Raw genomic sequence first — 21,161 nt, 5'->3', positions numbered from 1 at the left:
AGGACCCTGTCTCAATATAAAATTTGAAAAGGATGCTGGGGGCGCTGGGGTTGTGGCTCAGCAGTAGAGCACTCACCTAGCATGCTCAGGGCCCTGTGTTCAACCCTCAGCACCACATAAAAATAAATGAATGGAATAAAGGTATTGTGTCCAACTACAATTAAAATAAATATATATATATAAAAAAAGAGGGGCTGGGATTGTGGCTCAGTGATAGAGTGCTTGCCTAACAAGTGCAAGGCCCTGGGTCCGCTCCTCGGCACCACATAAAAATGAAATAAAAATATTGTGTTCAACTACAACTAAAAAATAATAAGAAAAGTTATTATTTAAAAAAAGAAAGAAAAGGACACTTGGCAGATACCAGTAATACCAGGGATTTGGGAGGCTAAGACAGGAAAATCACAAGTTCAAAGCCCGTCTCAGTGACTTAGTGAGGACTCTAAGCAACTTAGCAAGACTCTATTTTCAAAATAAAAAAATAAAAGAACTGGAAATGTGGCACAGTTGTTAAGCACCCCTGGGTTCAACCTCTAGTACCAAAAAAAGAAAAAGACCAAGGATTCAGGGATGTAACTCTTTGGTAAGATTTGCCAATCATGTGCTAGGTTCTGGGTTCAAACTTCAGTATCTCAAAAAAAGAAAGGTGTACTTTGTTCCCTAGGTTAATGTGATTTAGATGTGGGATTACAGTAGCTCCCATTACCCATAGTTTTACTTTCCAAGGTTTTGGTTATCATGATTAACAGAAGTCCAAAAAAAATTTAAATGTACAATTCTAGAAATAAACAATTTATGGGGTTTTTTGTTTGTTTGTTTTTGGGTACTGGGGATTAAATTCAGAGGCACTTAACCACTGAACCACATCCCCATCCTTTTTTTGTATTATATTTAGAGATAGGGTCTCACTGAGTTACTTACGGCCTCACTAAATTGCTGAGGCTGGCTTTGAATTCTCGATCCTTCTGTCTCAGCCTCCCAAGCTGTTGGGATTACAGGCATGTGCCATGTGCCCAGCTACAACTTATGTTTTAAGTTGCCTGCTATTCTAAGCAAGAGATGAAACCTCATTTATATGTTACCCTCTTGTTAGTCACTTAATAGTTGTCTTCATTATTAGAGTGAAAAAAAATACATAGTATATATAGATAGAGTTTGGTACTTTCCTCAGTTGTAGGCAGCCACTGGAAGTCTTGGAACAATTCTCATAGTAAAAGGCACTACAGTACTGAGAAAACTATCCCCAAGCTTTTCTGATCATAAGAATCATCTGGAGCTCCTATTAAAGATCCAAGATTCTTGGGGCTGGGGATGTGGCTCAAGCGGTAGCGCGCTTGCCTGGCATGCGTGCGGCCTGGGTTCAATCCTCAGCACCACATACAAACAAAGATGTTGTGTCCGCCAATAACTAAAAAAATAAATATTAAAAATTCTCTCAAAAAAAAAAAAAAAACACACACACACACACACACAAAAAAAAAAACCCCAAAAAGATCCAAGATTCTGGGTCTCAATCCAGACCTGCTCAGGCAGAACTACCAGGGAAAGACCGGGAAACCTGTATTTTTTAAGTCAAGGGCCTCAAGGGATGCTTAGTATGAGGCAAGTTCAAGAAATATCACACAGTGAATTTAAAGGGTGACATCACAAGAGAACTTAACTTTGGATTTACTCACTTTGGCTGTGAGCAAAAGAACACAGAAAAAGTCTACCATGAGTAATAATCACCTGATTATTGTGTCCTTGTAGTAAGGATCACCAGTTCATTAAAATAACAGCAAACATACACTGAAGTTTAAAGAATCACCTGCAGTATTCCAGAATAAGGCTCGTGTCCACATCTACGTTCTCCACGAGAGCTTTAATGAGGTCTTTCTTGGTGAGAATATGTTGCCTGAAAACAGGCTGAAAAGAAATCTAGAAATAAGAACAAAAGGACCTTCTGAATTGAAATGTATCAAAATAAGGACAATGATATGATTTCTTATTTTACTCTCCTTTTTTTTTTTAAAGACACTTTTAAAAAAATATTTTTTAGGGCTGGAGCTATAGCTCAGTTGGTAGAGTGCTTGCTTTGCATGCACAATGCCCTGGGTTCAATCCCCAGCACCACACACACACAATATATATATCTCCATGAGATGGACCCAATACCTTTATTTTTTTTATTTTTATGCAGTTTTGAGGATTGAACCCAGTGCCTCACACATGCTAGGAAAGCATTCTACCAAGTGAGCTATAGCCCCAGCTTTAAAGACACTTTTTTAAATGGCTCTTTCCACTTTTGTTTTTAACATGCTATGCAACTCAGTCTTGGGAGACTTGAGGAATCTGGCTATGGAGCCAAAACTCCTGAGCCGCCTGAACCCTTGCCTCTTTATCAGCAGGGGTTGGGTGTTAATGTCTGTGGAACACACCCAACCACTGCATGGGAACTAGGCTTCCAAACACATAACTGCTTCTGCAGTGGTTATCCTCCTGGATGAGTCAATGTTTGTAAGTAAAATAAAACTTTACATATTTGGAAAAGAAATCAAGGTTCTGTTTGTTGTTTTACAAAGTCAAAAGTAAGGGCTGTTTAAAAAAAATAAAATAATGGTAGTTTACTTTTCCCCACTAGGTGTTCTTAAGAGTATGGAATGCTCGTATACACATTAACTAAATAACAGCAGCCAAACCAAAAAAATAATACAAGGCTAAACACTAGGTCTAAGACAGCATAAATGTCAATTGATACTAGATACATACCTATGAATGAGAAAGCTAGCAGATGAAAATGTCAAGTTTCTCTTTAACTTCCTTAAAAATATATGGAAAAGGAAATGAAGCAAAGGTCCTATTTCCTTGTGTGCTTAATATAACCAAAATTTATGTCAATACATATATTTTCTCTCCCCAAAAGTAAAGGACAATGAAAACTTTGTCTTAAGTTCTCTCACTGGGTTGTTACTAGGATGGATGAGACATCAGAGCAATATGAATACTCACCCCAAGTTTACCAAGACGAATACCCCACTGTGCTTCAGTACTGAGCTCATGGAACTGAAGCCCTATTTCTATTTCCTGATAGAGACTGGCCAGCTGAGAACCCACCAGAGATATTGCCTAAAAAATTAAAATAGGATTAAAATTTGATTGCACAAAGAAAAAGTTCTACTAACACCTTTTAGATGAAATTGAACAACAAAAATCATATCCTTGGGCTGGGAGTGTAACTCAATGGTAGGGCATGTGCCTATGTGTGAGGCACTGGGTTCCATCCCCAGCACCAAACCAAACCAAACCAAACAAACAAACAAACAAAAAAAAAAAAACAGACTACAATCTCCCTTGGTGAAAACAGTACAAGAAAGTTACACATTCCTTGTACCCAGTCATTACTTCTTACATGATGTTTTCCATCCAATAAACTTGTCCAAAACTGACTCATGATTCTAGTGCCTGCCTCCTCCACAGTCAAGGTAAGGTCTCTGATCCCTGAATAGGGAGGGTCATCACCCCTGGCCAGCCTCAAGGAGCCATAAAAGATGAATTTTCACCCTCATTAGCCAGTAAGATTAAGGGATCAAAGAGGGAAATAAGACAAAGATTTAGGATAAAGAGAGGAAAAATACTGAGTTTTAAAGGAAACACCCATGAGCCACTGAGATGCAGAAAGTGCTCAGGAACCTGACATGTTCTTGGCCCCTGCCCTTGCAAAATGAGGGAAATGCACAAGTGCAGGGAAAACTAGAATAAAATTGTGTAACTGGGCCCTGGCCATCTCCAGTTCAGTCCCCAGCATTGGCTGTCAGTAAATATTAATACTCCACCCCAGTGGGTTGCTGTCTCTCCCTCTGGAAATAATATACATCATAACTTGAATGCATACTCCTGCTTTACCCCAAAGGTGTCTCTCCTAAGATCATTCCCATTCTCCCTTGAGCATGCATCTACTCTACTAAATACACTTCTGTCCATGCCTATGATAAAAAACAAAAACCAAAAATGAAACAAAAGCTGTTCTTAGTCAGGTATGGTGGCACATGCCTGTAATCCCAGTGACTTGGGAGGCTGAGGCAAGAGGATCACAAGTTCAAACCCAGCCTCAGCAAAATAGTAAGACCCTAATCAACTCAGCCAGACACTATCTCTCTGGGCGGGAGGGAGCTGTTCTTGCTTAGGGCATACCAGAATTTTGTCGTAATTATGCCATGCTTTATCTATGAGCTTCCAGAGGTTTTCAAACACATCTTTTTGAGGTAACAGAGTGCAGTAACCCAAGGCCAGGTCAAGATCCACCAGGCGACAATTGATTACCTATGGGAAGAAAGTGTCATAAGAAGCAGATTCTTCACAATGGAGACAGAAATAAGGATCTTAAGGTTCTTTTTCACCAAACTGAATTATGAAAAAAAATAAGTATTTTATAAAAATTATTTGTAACAGGACAGTTCCAGTGTTTGCTTAAGTTTCATGACTTTTTAAAAATTTTTTGGTACTGGGGATTGAATTCAGGGGTGCTTAACCACTGGGCCACATCCCCAGCCCAGTTTTGTATTTTATTTAGAGACAGGGTCTCACTGAGTTGCATAGGGCCTCGCTAAGTTGCTGAGGCTGGCTTTGAACTCACGATCCTCCTGCCTCAGCCTCCCAAGCTGCTGGGATTACAGGTGTGTAACACTGCACCTAGCTGGTTTAATGTCTTTTACCACTACCAGAAATTTAAGAAAAGTAACTATAACAAGTTCTATAGGGCGTGAAACTCTTCCTTTTTCTGTATGATTATTTCATCCCTTCTCTGCAAATCTCCAATAATAATCCCTCCCTTGCCTCACTCTTAGCTGATGATCTCATTTTTTTTTTTTTCCTGAGACATGAGAAGCAACCAGAAGTGAGCTTCTTTATCCTCCCCCACCAAATCTACTAGCCCCTCTGCATTTGTGCACCCCATAATGATGTTCTGGTCACTGACAGACTACATATACAACACTGGTCCCCTAAGATTATATGATTGGTTGCAGCCATCTGAGTTTGGTAAATATATTACATAACCACAAAATCAGCTAACAAGGCATTTCTCAGAACATGTCTTCACTGCTGGCTATGTATGACTGTACTCTTCTATTCCTTCAGTCCCCAACTCTTCCTGGCCAAACCTCCACATATTTACTGGATTTCACCCCTTCTCATCTACTTAAGGGCTTGATCCTGCAAAAGTCCTGTCTTTAAACCATTAATCTTTACCTCTCTACTAATTCAACACTCTAAAAAAAAAAAAAAAAAAAAAAATCACTGAAATCCTCCTGTTACTCCCCTAATTCTTTACTCTCTTTGATAGAAAATGACTATAGAGATCCTGTTCTACAGGGTTCTCTTGGATATAGTCCAAACAGACCCTCAAACTCAGCACTCCAGTGTTCTTAAAAAGGTCATGACTTATCTGTGCACAGTGAGATACACGCTGTAATCCCAGAAATTTAGAAGGCTAAGATAGGAGGATTATAAATTCAAGGCAAGCCTCAGCAACTTAATGAGATCCTATTTCAAAAATAATATTTTAAATAATAAAGCCTGCTGAGCATGGTGGTACATGCTTGTAATCTCCATTACTTGGGAGGATGAGGCAGGGGGATTGAAAGTTCCAGGCCAGGTGGGCATGGTAGCACACGCTTTTAATTCCAGTGGCTTGGAAGGCTGAGGGAGGAGGACCACAGATTCAAAGTCAGCCTTAGCAACTTAGTAAGACTATAAGCAACTTAGTGAGAACATGTCTTAAAACAAAAAGGGATGGGAATGTGACTCAGTGGCTAAGCGCCCTTTGGTTCAATCCCTGGTATATCCACCCCCCCCCACCCCGCCCCAAAAAGTTCCAGGCCAATCTGGGTAACTCAGTGAGACCTTGTCTTAAAAAATAAAATAAAGTAATACAGGTTCTTAAAATCTTAGAACAGTGGAATACTGTCATACTGAATCATAGGTACTGCTGACTAAGCTAAAAAGGAAACAGGCAATAAATAAACAAGCCACCAATACTTACTTTGTGCAGTAGAATTGTAGCATTTCCCCTGATAAACATAACGGATTTTTCTTTCAATTCCATAACATGTCTTGAATTAATTAATGTGGTTTCACCAAGTAACTTTTAAAAAAGAACAAAAGAATCTTTAAGTCCACTTCTATGAATCATTCTAAAAACTTGCCTCAAATTTATGTTTTCTGCAAAAAACTTAGCTTTTAATTTATAGTGATAGAAAACTGGAGCTAGGGTGGGGAGACTGACTTGGAAGAGGAAAAAGGAACTTTTAAAAATACTCTTGGATGGGGCTGGGGATGTGGCTCAAGCGGTAGAGCGCTCGCCTGGCATGCGTGTGGCCCGGGTTCGATCCTCAGCACCACATACCAACAAAGATGTTGTGTCCGCCGAGAACTAAAAAATAAATATTAAGAATTCTCTATCTCTCTCTCTCTCCTCTCTCACTCTCTCTAAAAAAAAAAAAAATACTCTTGGAGGGCTGGGGATGTGGCTCAAGCAATAGTGCGCTCGCCTGGCATGCATGCGACCCCGGTTTGATCTTCAGGACCACATACAAACAAAGATGTTGGGTCTGCCGAAAACTAAAAAATAAGTCTTAAAAAATTCTCTCTTTAAAAAAAAAAAAAAAAATCTTGGACTGGGGTTGTGGCTCAGTGGCAGAGCGCTTGCTTATCATGTGTGAGGCCCCGAGTTTGATCCTTAGCACCACATAAGAATGAATAAATAAAATAAATAAATAAAATTGTGTCTATAACTAAAAAAAAAAAAAAAAAAAAAAAAACTTAAAAAAATATTCTGTATCTTGCTGGATGCAGTGGCACAAGCCTGTAATCCCAGCAACTCAGGGAGCTGAGGCAGGAGACTTGCAAATTTGAGACTAGCCTCAGTAACTTAGCAAGGACCTAAGCAAGTTAGCAAGATTCTGTCTCAAAAAAAAAAAAAAAAAAAAAAAAGTGCAGATATAGCTCAGTGGTAAAGTGCTCCTGGGTCCTAACCTCAGTACCAAAAAACCAAAAATAAACAAAAAAACCTCTATATTTTGATTGTGGTATTGGTTGATAAGAAGGATACAATGGTTGACACATTTAAAACATGAGCATTTTAATTTTGAAAGATATACCTCAATAGTCAATTTAAAAAAGAAAGAATCGGTAATTAATGTGAATCAACAGAGTAGTGGAAACAGAGACAACTTCCTCTGAGACCTATTTTCATAAGCAAGTTATCAACAGGTGGTTTGTCTTATAGAATCTCTTCTATAATGCTGTTAGGAAATAATTATAATTGGGTAAAAAAACAAAAACAAATGGCAGAAGGATACTGCACTAAACTTAGATGTGAAGAACTATCAACCCAACCGAAAACTGTAGGGAACTTATTTCACCTCCCTGAGTTTGAGTTTCCACATTTCCAAAATGGAGACTCTGGGAGTTGTCGTGCAGAGTGAGGATGGATATGTGTGCCAAAGACTGGGCACAGAGGTGCACACCTATAATCTCAGCAACTTGGGAGGCTGAAGTAGGAAGATCACAAATTCACTGGGCAACTCAGGGAGGCCCTGAGCAACTTTATAGAGATGCTGTCTCAAAAAAATAAAATAAAATAAAATAAAAATTAAAAAAGACTGTGGATGTAGCTCAGTGATAAAGTACCCTTGGTTCAATCTCCACTACCCATGCCCCCCAAAAAAGTGCAGGGGCTGGGGTTGTGGCTCAGTGGTAGAGCACTTTCCTAGCACGTGAGAGGCCCTGGGTTCAATCCTCAGCACCACATAAAAATAAATGTGCAAAACCTTGAATTGTACCTAAATTTAATAGATGTTTAACAAATTAACAAATGTCCCTTAAATTTTACACATGATTAATTTTTTTGCTACAAGATCAAACAGGAAAATGTGAACTCCAAATTCTTTTGTCTGGCAATGCTTTTGTATCTCTATTTACCCAAAGTCAAAGTATTTGTTCTAGAAACTACACCTTCTCATTCACACTGGCATTCATGAAGTTGGACATAGAGTGCTGGAGGCAAGTACCAAAGGAACCAACTACAAATCTCAGCGCCAGCTCCCACTGGCTAGATTCCTGGAGGTTCTGAAGCAGGGTAGAGATGGAACGTATAACAGGAAAGATAAGGTTGTCTCCTGCAAAGTGAAAAAAAGAGTTTTAATATTTACATGTTTTAAACAGAGAAAGATCATATAAAGAGAAACTGCTTTCAGGAACACTCTACTTTTAAAATTTTTTTTAATTTTTATTTTTAGTTGTAGATAGACACCATACCTTTATTTTATTTATTTATTTTTATGTGGTGCTGAGGATCCAACCCAGTGTCTCACACATGCTAGGCAAGTGCTCTACCACTGAGCTACAACCACAGCCCAGCCTACTTCGTCAATGCAGGTTAACGGTCATGGAATTCATTCTCAGAGTTAGTTAATGACAGAGGTAACAGGAGGCTGGATTTAAACAAAAAATAACTAACTTCATTAAATAATGAGATATTTTGATTATAATTTGACTATTTAAAAAATCACCTGTGGATAAAAACTGTTTCTCTATATGGAAGATTAAATTTAAGAAGATTCATAAGTGTTAATATTATCAGCCAAATCACATAAGCTACTGATCTTCTGGAAAATTAATAATAAAATACTAAATAATTACAAAAAGGAAAAAATTCAGATTAATATTCAGATTTTAAAGGAATTTCTGTATTTGTATATTTATAAAATTATAATATAATGTGATATACTTCTGTTATTAAATACCTTCCCTAATGGAGCAGTATGGCATACTTATAGAATCCAAGGGATATCTTCTGCTTTCTACAAAAGAAAACAAAAAATTAATACCACTAAATAAAATAACACTCTTATAAAGCAAATACCCATATTTATTTATTTGTATGGTACTGGGAATTGAATCCAGGGCATTTCACTGCTGAGCTACATCTCTAATCCTTTTATTTTATTTTGAGACAGGATCTTGCTAAGTTGCCAAGGCCAACCTTAACTTGAGATCCTTCTGTCTCAGCTCCCAGGTCACTGGGATAATGGATGGGTGTGCACCACCATGGCTGTCTGAGATATTTAAATATTGTGCTATTATCAAACATTCTAAAGCAAACTGCTGCTTTAAAAAACAAAACAACATGAACTACACAAACAGAAAAACACAGAGATACTTGTACAACTTGAAAAATTTCCACAAACTGAATATAGCAGAACAAGATTAAGATACAGTACATGATCAGCACTCAGAATCCCCCACATGCCCAATATAGTTATTACCTACCCATAAGGGTCACCACTTCCCTGACTTCTAACACCATGGCTTAGTTTTAGCCTGTTCTTTTAATTTATGTGAATTCAATCATACAGTATGCATTCTTTTATATCTGGCTATTTTTTCTCAACATTATGCCTGTGAGATTCATGTACATTACTGTATATAGTTCTAATTTCAAACCTCTAGTTTAAATTTACATGAAGCAGAAATACATAGAAAATAACACTACAAGTGAAATTTACCAGCAAGAGGCACAAGTGATGAAATCAACTCATAAATAATTGGTAGCACCATCTGTGACTCCAGAACAATTCCATCTTCATTGAAGAAGTCACTGTAAGACCACTCTTCATACGGATCCTTATGAGTTCCAAAGGAAGCCTAAATACCAAACCATAAGAAAAGACAGAACTATGTATGCTGCAAAACATATTCATCATAACCAACTAGCATGCAGAATCAGGTGTTTTACAGCCAAGCAGTGTTGATGGATAAATACAACTGTGTACACTGGCACTCTATATACACAGTTCCAGAGCTATGGATTCAACCAACTTTAGAGCAAAATATTCAGAAAAATAAAATTGTGTCTGTGCTGAACACGTACAGACTTTTTTTTTTTTTTTTTTTTTTTTTTTTGGTTTTTACCCCCTAAGCAATATAGCAGAGCAAAGACAGATACACTCTTTGTTTCTTCTGGGCTATGGCATATAAAAATTTCATTTTAAGGGCTGAGGATGTGGCTCAACTGGTAGCGCGCTCGCCTGGTGTGCGTGCGGCCCGGGTTCAATCCTCAGCACCACATACCAACAAAGATGTTGTGTCCGCCGAGAACTAAAAAATAAATATTAAAAAAAAAAAAATTCATTTTAAATTAAACATCTAACAGAAGAATAATATCTAGAGAGGCCTCATTTGAGGTCCAATGTTTCAAAAAATAGTATAAATTAACACCAATAAATGGCTGGAAAAGAGAAGGGGTTTCATGCCTATAAGTAGGTTTTCAGTGTATAATAAGAAAATGTAAGAGATGCAGTATTTTTGTAAACTATGCAAGTCAAATGATACAAAGTGGCACATATGGGTTGGCAGGGATTTTGTTTAAGGGAAAAAAAATTTTAAAGTGATTTACTTTCATTAGGATTCCATAGTCATCCATGTGGCACTGTCTGGAAAGCTCCACGGCTATTAATGTGTATTTACATAGCTCTAAAGCATCTAGTAAAAAATCTGAAAAAGAATAGAGAAAAATCATAAGGCTCCCATTTTATATCTTTAAAACAACCATTTTATAATTGCCACTCAGAATTCTAAGGTTTCCACACAGCTATAACTACTCTAAATGCAGTATGAGTTAGTATGAGTTTTTTCCTTAAGCCAAGTACTGTCAATAGTCAGAAATGATATTGTTGATATTTTGAAGTATTTTAAAATTATAATTCCTAAAAGAGAATCAATCATAGTTGTCACTTTGGAAGGAAGAACTACTAACTCTTGCCTAGTTACTGGAATGCCCAAACATACAGAGAAGGCATTTAGTAGACAAGTGTGCAAGGAACCAGAGAGTACAGTACTATTATCGGTGTTGTCACCTGGACTGCAGATGGTGGCAGCTTGGCATGCTAGATCATGTATCTCAGAAGGGAGATTCAGTCCTACGGGTGCTCTCATTGGGATGTCATTAGCCAACATCTGACAAAGCTTCTGACACGTCAGGAACAGAAGCCTCCCTGTGTCGGCATTGCAGTGATGCTTAAACAGGTCTCTGGAGGAGAGGAAGTGTGGATGGTTAGAACACTCATATCACAAGCAAATGCATCGGCCTTTCTTGCATTAGCATATAAGCTGTTACTGACACATAAATGTCTTTAAAATGTTTTCATGGCATATAGTGAACCTCATTTTTCAAATTATTTTAAAAACTATTAAATGTCAAAGGGCACAACACCTAAATTCAATGGTTATGTTATATAACTTGCCAGTATTTGTTACATTCCTTCTATGCTACTGTATTCTGGCACAGAAGCCACAAATGGGCTCTCAGGGTAAGAAACCAAAAGTTGCTTTTGAGAAAAAAGGTGTCACTGGTCCTGCACTTGTTACTTTTAGACAAGTGGGGAAGTCAGGGGTCCAGAAGTCACCTGCATTTGTTCAGCGCTGTCCTGACATTCCCGTCTTTCAGGGCTCGCAAAGCCAGCTCTGCCTCCAGCTCTTGTGGGGACACCTGTAAGGCCAATGCCTGTCCATGAAGCTTTGATTTGGTGCTCAGGCCTGTCCCCTCAGCAGCAATGGGCTCTCTGGTGCCCCCGGGTTTGTGCCTGGCCTGAACAACTTCATGAGCTTTAATGCACTGTTCACGGAGATTTGCTACCACGGCACTGTTGCTATAATCTTCAAATGAAAGAAAGACCTCAAAGTTCTCCTGCAGAAAAAAGCAAGACAAAGTTCCAAGTCTGCTTAGTCTATCCTGTGTTCAGAATCATGATTATGTTTCAAACCTCTCCCTTGGAGACTACTCCCTTGTAAATTAAGAATTCTAAGTATTTACATTTCAAGTTACAAAAGTAACTAACATATAAAGCTTGGAAAATAGGACAACATCACTATATCCTGGGGTTTCTGTTTTAGCAGTGCTGAATTTTGAGCCAGATAATTCTGTGTTGTAGGGAGTCCTGAACAGAAAGAGAGAGGGTTTAAGTGTTAAGTTTGGACAAGTCTTCGCTATAGGTTTGAAGAAATCAGGTTTGTTCTTTTCTATGACTTCTGGTTGGCTACAAACCCCAGACTAAGGATTTAGTTACCTGACTTGTAAAAATTCCACTGAAAGTTGCAAAGAGGTAGTAAGGGCAAATTATACCTTCTGTTTTGATGCCATACTTCAGAGCAAAACTAGGGTTTCCTAGTCTTTGCAATTCTTTAGGATGAATAACATTTTGTTGCACAAAGTTAAGGAACTGTCCTACGTGCAATACAGGAATACTTAGTTGCATTCCTGCCTCTACCCACTACATGCCAGTAGCACTTCCCAGCAATCATGATGGCTGAAAATCACTCCAACTTGCCAAATGTTCTACAGAACACAAAACTGTTCCCCCTGCATTGATAATAGCTTAACTTAATCAACACTGAACATTTTCTTTCACTAGCATTTTATGGCTATATTGCATAATTTCACTTATTATCTTTTCAAAATAACACTGAGTATTTTTTTTAACTTTCCCTGCCATTATCCTGTCTTTATACATATAATAATTATTCTTATTTTTGAACTCATGGTTTCAATATGTTGCCTACACTGGCCTTGAACTCCTGGGCTCAAGTGATTCTCCTGTCACAGCCTCCTTTATAGAAGGGACTACAGGTAGGTACCACATGCCTGGCTGTAAATATTTTCAAATGGATGCTTCCTCCATAAAAATACTAGTGATCTTTCCCTGAAAAGGATGAACCATGAGGAAATAGCTGTACTCAGAAATCAATATGAGAGCTTACTACTGATATTTACTGTAGATATGCTGTTGAAAACTCTATTCATTATATATCACAGTACCACCTGGATTAGAAATCAGAAATTTCTATGCTTGGAGAGCCATTGAAAACTTCTGGAAGGATACCCGAGAAACTGGCTGCTGTGGCTACAGTTATTGTGGGAAACAGAAGAGCTGGAGGGTCAGAAAGGAAAGAGACTTATTTTTACAGTGCTTGTATACTTATATATATATATATTTTTTTTTTTGGGGGGGGGAGGGTGGTCAAAGAATTCATTCTTTATTGCTTACAATCTGAAGTGGAGAGTTAATTTAAATAAGCTTATGTATTTTTTTTTGTTGTGGTAAAATGAACATAATATGAAATTTACCACTTTAACCATTTTTCCTCTTAAAGTCTTTCAATCATGTACTGCGTGAATATATAAGTAAACAAAATGTAAATGACTGGTTTCTCTCCTTCTAATGTGCACCTTCTCTGGAAGCAATGTGGCTTCTGCATATCATCAACAGGCATTGGGAGTTTTATGGGATATGTATTTTTTTGAATATTTAAAACTCTAATTTTAACTGCTGAATGCTAGTGAGACAGTATGAAACAGAATAACAGTTTCATAACAGAAGTCATAATAACAATAACTGCACAATAACAGAAGTAAGGGTGCTGAGTCAGACAGCATGAGGAGCCATGAAAGGCAGCAGGGAATGAGTGTTAATCTGATGCAAGGTACTTGTGTTTTGCTAGGCTGGGGATGACACCTAGGGCATCACAAAAGCTAGGTAGATGCCCCACCAATGATCTTAGAATTGTTGAGCATCTGAGTACTCCTCTGCAGAAGGAGGAAAACAGCCACCTCCACAGCCGATGTGCATATCACAGATACACAATAAATGTTCTATCAACGATAGCAGGATAAATACACATGACACATACCTCTAACTTTCAAATTTAAGAAGAACATAGAGAAGTTAACTTATGTTTACTACCCAGAAGCCTTTCACAAAGACAGCAATTAACACAGTAAGTCTCAAGCTTTTGGATCACAGGACTCCTTCATTATGCTCTTGGTTGGATAATTCCACTTGTGTTTAGTGAAAATTGGCAAATTTGTAGAGACAGAAAGTAGATCAAAGGGAGTGGGGGAATTGCAATTTAATGGCCACAGTTTCTGTGTGGAGTGATATAAAGTAGACACATGTGAAGGTTACATAACACTGAACAAAATTAATGCTGAGCTACATACAGAAAAATAGTTAAAAATGGACAATTTCATATGTATTTTACTAAAATTTAAAAGATTTAATAATGCAATAGGCTCCAAATCATGAATTATGCACTTTAAGTGGATGAAGTATGGTACATAAATTATATCTCAAAAAGTTGGTGAGCCAGGCACAGGGGGTGTACGCCTGAAATCCCAGCAGCTCAGGAGGCAGAAGGATCACGAGTTCAAAGCCAGCCTCAGCAACTGCAAGGCCCTAAGCAACTCAGCAAGACCCTGTCCCTAAATAAAACCTAAAAAGGACTGGGGATATGGCTTGGTGGTTAAGTGTCCTTAAGTTCAATCCCTGGTGTCAAAAAAACAAAAGTTGGTGAGAGAGAGAAAATTGTATGTGAAGTATCTGACAGCTAGGACAGCACATTTTAAGCAGGCACTATTTTGAATACACTCATTGGTTGGGTAATACCATTCGGGGAAGTGCAACATGTGTACCTGTAGGCTGGCCACCATTTGAAATTGTTTCAAGATTTCTTCATATTCATCCTTCTTCTGCACATTGTCTGTAATTAAATTTTTAAAAGTTATAGCAGACACATACAAATTCCCATATACAATGGTTTGAATGTGTACTCAGAATTTCAGGTGTCTGTTAACAGTATTAGGAGGGGGCCTTTGTGAAGTGTCCAAGACCTCTGTCCTCATGAATGGATCACTGCTCATGGATTCATGGAGCAGCTCTGTGAGAAAAGCAATCTCTCTTCAGCACTTCCTCTAATTTGCTCAGTCTTACCATCTGACGCTCTCTGTCATAGCATGATGCAACAAGAAGGCTCTGATAAGATGTGAGCAGATACCAGCAACATGCTCTTGGACTCCAGAGCCTCCAAAATCATGAGCTAAGTAAGCTCCTAATCTTTATAAATTACCCAACCTCAGGAGTTTTGTTACAGTAATAGAAAGCAGACTATAATTGGCTTTGGTTCTCTTCTAAGTATATAGCATTTTTTTCAGATGCTAATATAATACAATTTAAGTGCAAAAAGAGATCTAATTTGAAATAAGAAATCTACTCTTTCTAGAAGTAAAAAAGGGAAATTTAAGTGTTAAAAGAAAAATGGTCATTATTCTGAAATAAATTATAGCTTTTTTTCCCCCAAGAGTTTTTTCCCCTCCTTTTTTTTTGTAGTTGTAGATGGACAGCATGCCTTATTTTGTTACTTTTTTTTTTTTTTTTTTTAATGTGGTGCTAAGGATCAAACCCAGTGCTTCACACATGCTGGGTAAGTGGTCTGCCACTGAGCTACAGCCCCAGCCCCCCAAGAGAGTTCTTTTCTTAACTGTTTTAAGTTTAGGATTAAGTAGGGTTTGTTACCCTGATCATAACCAACTAGATGTGAGAAAAATGAGCAATAGGTAAAAGTTACCAAAGAAATTCAGCCTAGCACTGAATAGCTTACTGAAGCATACAAATAAACACATGGGTTTTAAATGCTTCTGTTCTTCCACTATTGATTAAAAAAATAATGAGACAGAAAGATTTATAATGATAAAAATGAGAAAGCTCATAGACAATAAGAAAGGAAATCTGAGGGTATGACGAGAGGTGTCATTGTGCCCCATCAAAACAAAATCAATATGAGGGAACAGAGGCAGATCCTACCTTTCTGAATGTCACAAAGTATTTTAAGAATATCCACTGATGTCTTTGCCACAGACATTCTCCAGGCCTTGTCCTAAAAAGAAAGATGCAAAATCAAATCTGTTTCCTTTTCTAACCACTTTGGTAGTACATATGCAAACAAACACATAAAACCATGGAATCGAAAGCTGGGGTGTACCTCAGTGGTGGAGCATTGCCTAGCATTCAAGAGGCCCTGTGTTCTATACCCACAGTACTACAGAAAGGGAGGAAGGAAAAGTCCAGATGGTGGTATCAGACTTGTATTGAGTTGTGTTGTGTTGTGTTGAGGCTCTGCCACTTTGTAAAAATCTCAGAAAAGTCATCTATCTTAAAAGCCTAGTTTATGAACATAACCTCTAAAGAGTTAACAATAGGGCCCAGTTCACAATGAAGTGGATTCTCTATTTACAATACTGAATCTAATGCCTACTACTAATAATAGCATAATGAAGATCAGGTGTTAAAAAACAAAACTCACTTCCCTAAGGTAAAAAATAATTGAATGGATGGCTGAGAGAAGCTGGCAGGCACCTACCCTTCAGGGTCTGAAAAATCAAACTACCCTGGATAAATTAGGTATTTAATTCCTCATCTCTAAGGAAGTGAACTGGCTCTTTCGACATCATTTCTAAGCCTCAATTATTTAAGATTATTTAGACTTACATTGATCTGCAGATGACATTATTGTTTGACAGTAATCATACCTTCACTGCACAAAATATTGTTTACATATCAAAGGATTGTGAAAAACTCTTCCTCTACAATAGCTGCTTCAGTGAATCCTTCTAATTTGCAGATTCTGGATTATTCATTGTGAGCCAAATTATCTGCTCAAAATAGGTGTATCTGGTTTTCTCCTATAAACCAAATTTACACAGGAACTTTTACCAGAGGCCACACTAGCAATGAAAAGGGAAGACCTTCCTGTTTGTGAGTCTACCTTTTGTATCCTCTTCAGATCCATAACCATGGGGTTCACTTCTACTTTGTTAAGTGAAAACCTCACCTCTTTAGAATCATCTGGCTCCTCTTGTAATGCCAGTCGTGCCCAGATGATGACTCTTTCTGCAGTTTTCTCAGCTTGGGCAGGAGGCAGAGACCGCAACAGGAGGAGACAGTCTTCACCCTATGAACAGTGTTAGAAGGGAAGAAAAACATCTGCTCCCTGCAAAGGGCAGCTCGGATTTATCTCTTTCTTTTCTATTTAAAAATGAAAATAAAGGGAAAAAGAAGAAAAACCTGATTTCACTTACCTAGCATGTATGAGGACCTGGATTTGATGCCAAAAATCAAAGGGAAAAAAAAAAGTATTCTGAAAAGTAAATTATTGTTGAGCATTGTAAAAAGTCTGAAAATTGCTAGGCACAGTACTGCACATCTATAATTCAAGCTACTCAGAAGACTGAGGCAGAAGGGTCATAAATTTGAGGCCAGTTTTAGCAACCTAGTGAGACCCTGCCTCAAAATAAAAAATAAAAAGGGCTGGAGAGATAGTTCAATGGTAGAGCACCCCTGGATTCAATTCCCAGCATTGAAAAACAAAAAATCTGAAAATTCTGCCTTGGATGATAGCAAACCATAAAGTAAAATTCAAATTAAATCCTAGGTACTGAAGACTATCATACTTCTTAATAATGCCTATGATTGGGGCTGGGGTTATAGCTTAGCAATAGAGCACTTGCCTCACATGTGTGAGGCACTGGGTTCGATCCTCAGCACTACATAAAAATAAATAAAATAAAGTAAAAATATTGTGTCCATCTTTTTTTTTTCTAAATATTTTTTTAGTTGTAGATGGACACAAGATCTTTATTTTATTTGTTTATTTTTATGTGGTGCGGGGGATCAAACCCAGTGCCTCATGCATGCTAGGTAAGCACTCTACCACTGAGCCACAGCCCTGTCCCTTATGTCCATCTTCAGGAGAGAAAAAAAAAAAAAGAATGCCTATGATTATAGAATTATATGACAATAAAGACACTTAAAAATATAAAAGAGAAGATAGGCAAAGTGGCACACCTATAATCTCAGCAACTCAGGAGGCTGAAGCAGGAGACCACAAGTTTAAGGTTAGTCTCAGCAACTAGAGAGGCTCTAAGCAACTTTCCAAGACCCTATCTTAAAATAAAAATTAAAAAAAAAAAAATTTAAAAGAAGGGTCAGAGGGCCTGGTTCAATACCCAGCACTCAAAAAATCAAAAGATATAGAAAAAGAAAAGCCATGCCTCATTCTGAAATTGAAGGGTTCTACGATTAATCACAAAATACTTTTAAAGAACTCACACATTAAAAAAGAAGCCATTCAAACAATCCTATGTTTTCATGTTATTACAACTTTATTTTGTGAAAATTAGTTCAGATAGTTTAGTCTCTATTTTTAAGGATTTTGTTAACAAAGAAGTCCTATGAAATGACTATATAAAACTTTCATACCTGTTCTCTATCAATCAGGTCAATAATCCTTAGACAGTAGATTTCATCATCAGAAATCCTATACGCTTGAGCCACCTTTAAAGCATCTTCTAAGGAAGATGGGACATCCTGCTTGAGAATGTATCTGACTACCCTCTGAAACAGAGATAATAAAAACAGAGATAATATACGATCTCTCGTAGAGAATACAGGAATCACCTACTTACGAGGGCAAATTTAGCCATAAAACTAAAATAATATACCAAAACCTCAACACTCTCTCTCTCTTTTAATATTTTTAGTTGTAGATGAACACGACATCTTTTTTTTTTTTTAAGAGAGAGAGAGAATTTTAATATTATTTGTTTTTAGTTTTTGGCGGACACAACATCTTTGTTTGTATGTGCTGCTGAGGATCGAACGAACCTAGACCACACGCATGCCAGGCGAGTGCACTACCGCTTGAGCCACATCCACAGCCCTGAACACAACACCTTTATTTATTTATATATGGTGCTAAGGATTGAATCTAGTACCTCAGGCAAGCGCTCTACCACTGAGCTACAACTCCAGGCCACAAAACTTCAACTCTTGATGACTAAAAAACTAAACTCCTATATAAAACATTAAAACACAATTTATACTCTAAATTTTGACTGTCTTTTTAATTTACTATCATTGTCCTTAAAACTCTAAACTAAATACTCTTATACCTATAGAGAAACATAAAGGAGAATCCAACTATGTTAATCTCTTAGAATATAAAACCTTCATGAAATTTCCCATGTTGCTCTAGAAACAGGAAAATAAGGGGAAAAATGGTCTTTAACTAGCATACTCACCATTATTTCATTGTTTAAGAGATTCACCTCTCTTATCCCATAGCCTCGTAAAAGTTTCTTCATTTCCATTAGTTTGTGACTTTCCTGTAGTAACTTGACTCTAAAAATAAATGTACTGGTATTAACATGAATTGTGCTTTGGGGCCCAGTAAATAAAAAACATAAATGAATGTCAAATCAAGATGGGAGGTTTATCCAGGGTACAACACACACTGTCTGTTGGGCTGTCCTTACTTGGGATGGTCCATTTCCAGGTGTTGCTTCACCAGCTGCTCCACAGCTGCACTCCAGGGAACCACTGCCGCATACATTATCTTAAGCACAGCATCAAATATAAGCTACAGCAAGAACACATGTGGACAATGATAAGCCCTCAGAGGTACACTTCATGTAAATTAATGGCACTGCATGCATCAACCAGAATATTTCACCTTCTGACTGTGAGAGCACATATTTTTTTCCCATTTACACACATAAAGAGCAACCTTATTATTTAGAAAAAATTCAGAAAAGTATTTTATCTGTTGAAAGTTATGTTTTTCTGCTGCCTCTGCAGTCTGTTTAAAAATAATGTCTGTGATTTTATTCATACTGTATTTTGGATGGTAACATTATTGCAAAGTCAAAATAAAGGCCAAGTATTACTTATAGTCACAGAAATCCTGAAAACAGATACACTCAATTATCCATGGCAATTCTCCTGAGCGGTGGAAATGAGAAAATTTTCACTTTTTATTTTCCATAATTAAAGAAAATAGAATTATGAGTGATTTTTATGTTCTTAAATTATTTTTTCACACTAAACAAATAACATTTTTTCATACTAAACAAACACCACTTTTATGATCCAAAAAAAGCCTTGAGAAATCCAGTGGCCACTGTTTACTTACATCTGTGTCTGACAAACATCCTATCACTGCCATGGCCTTTGCTTCCCATGCTGTGTCAAAAAGCGAGGTGGACTTTGAGCTACATCTTTTCAGTAAATCCTAGGAAGGGATAAACATCCATGTTTATCAAAAATTAAAAACTCTCAGCTGGGTACAGGGGTGTGGGGCTTTAATCCCAGCTACTCAGAATGCTGAGGCAGGAGGAATGCAAGTTTGGGCCAGCTTGGGCAACTTAGTGAGGCCCTATATTAAAATTAAAAATGGATGGGGATGTAGTTCTGTGGTAAAGCACCCCTAGGTTCAATCTCTAGTACCAATAAATAAAAATAAATAAATAAAAGCTATCACTTAAAAAAAGAGTATACAAAGATAGATAAAAGGCCTTTATGGAAGCATAAAAGGAAAAAGAAACCCAAAATTCTCATTAGCCACAAATGTGGAACAATAGTAAAATATTACAAAATTATCAAAACTTTAGCTGTCAGTGGTATATAACAGAAAATTTTAAAAAGATTCTTTTATAAATTAGAATTATTGGTGCATGGTAACTGCAGAAAATAATGGGTTTCTGTGTGACAGGAAGAAAGAAAACATCCTTTTTGGGGAGGGAGTGGTGGTGGTTGGGGATTGAACGGGGTTCTAGCCCTGAGGTATATCCACAGTCCTTTTTATGTTTTGAGACAGGGTCTGCAGAGTTAAGATGCCCAAACTAGCTCAAATTTTCAATCCTCCTATCTCAGTCTCCTTAGTTGCTGGGCAGAAGAAAACATTATTAAAGGATCTTCAAATTAGATCATTATAGTACATAATTGCTAGGCTACAAATATAGGTCAGAGTAGAGCACACACTTAGCATGTTCAAGGCCTTATGTTCAATTTCCAGGACCAAAACCACAAAAACAAAAACATTAAAAAAAACATCATATTTATTGAAATTATGCCCTATTATTTCACAATAGCCCTTTGGAGAAATTCCTATTATTTTGAGATTTTTTTTTTTTAATTTAATTTTTTGAGATGAGGTCTCACTATCTTGCCCAGGGTACTCTCAAACTCATGGTCTCAAAATGATCCTCCCAACTCAGCCTCCCCAGCATCTAGGACTACCAGGTACTGTGACTAGTTCATGTTATTCCCTTTCACTTAAGACCCTCAGTCAGTAATAGAATTAATCCATGTTCTTAACTAATTCAATATGCTCTGTGGTAATGCACATCTATATACCAGCATCTCAGGAGGTTGGGACAGAAGGATTTCAAGTTTAAGGAGTGCCTGGGCAACTTGTTGAGATCCTGTCTCAAAATAAAAAATATAAAAGGGCTG

General features: G+C 37.5%; 1 protein-coding gene across 2 annotated transcripts in view; it reads right to left on the bottom strand.

The window, feature by feature from the left end:
* Positions 1 to 21,161, bottom strand: part of Kntc1 (kinetochore associated 1) — an 88,819-nt gene that overhangs the window by 25,684 nt on the left and 41,974 nt on the right. For both annotated transcript variants that reach the window (XM_040289539.2, XM_021729351.3), the window contains exons 27-43: positions 19,840 to 19,938; positions 19,184 to 19,287; positions 18,950 to 19,049; positions 18,129 to 18,263; positions 16,702 to 16,821; positions 15,675 to 15,747; positions 14,507 to 14,574; positions 11,445 to 11,725; positions 10,896 to 11,068; positions 10,436 to 10,533; positions 9,546 to 9,684; positions 8,784 to 8,840; positions 7,993 to 8,156; positions 6,020 to 6,121; positions 4,171 to 4,299; positions 2,989 to 3,105; positions 1,808 to 1,917 (exon numbers count right to left, since the gene is read on the bottom strand). In XM_040289539.2, the coding sequence (XP_040145473.1) occupies positions 1,808 to 1,917; positions 2,989 to 3,105; positions 4,171 to 4,299; positions 6,020 to 6,121; positions 7,993 to 8,156; positions 8,784 to 8,840; positions 9,546 to 9,684; positions 10,436 to 10,533; positions 10,896 to 11,068; positions 11,445 to 11,725; positions 14,507 to 14,574; positions 15,675 to 15,747; positions 16,702 to 16,821; positions 18,129 to 18,263; positions 18,950 to 19,049; positions 19,184 to 19,287; positions 19,840 to 19,938 (2,069 nt within the window). The remainder of the gene's footprint in view (positions 1 to 1,807; positions 1,918 to 2,988; positions 3,106 to 4,170; positions 4,300 to 6,019; positions 6,122 to 7,992; positions 8,157 to 8,783; positions 8,841 to 9,545; positions 9,685 to 10,435; positions 10,534 to 10,895; positions 11,069 to 11,444; positions 11,726 to 14,506; positions 14,575 to 15,674; positions 15,748 to 16,701; positions 16,822 to 18,128; positions 18,264 to 18,949; positions 19,050 to 19,183; positions 19,288 to 19,839; positions 19,939 to 21,161) is intronic.

This window comes from Ictidomys tridecemlineatus, chromosome 2, assembly GCF_052094955.1.
Source record: "Ictidomys tridecemlineatus isolate mIctTri1 chromosome 2, mIctTri1.hap1, whole genome shotgun sequence".
Classification (NCBI taxonomy): Eukaryota; Metazoa; Chordata; class Mammalia; order Rodentia; family Sciuridae; genus Ictidomys; species Ictidomys tridecemlineatus.
The sequence above is the reverse complement of the archived record's forward strand: the minus strand, read 5'-3'. Positions and strand labels throughout refer to the sequence as shown.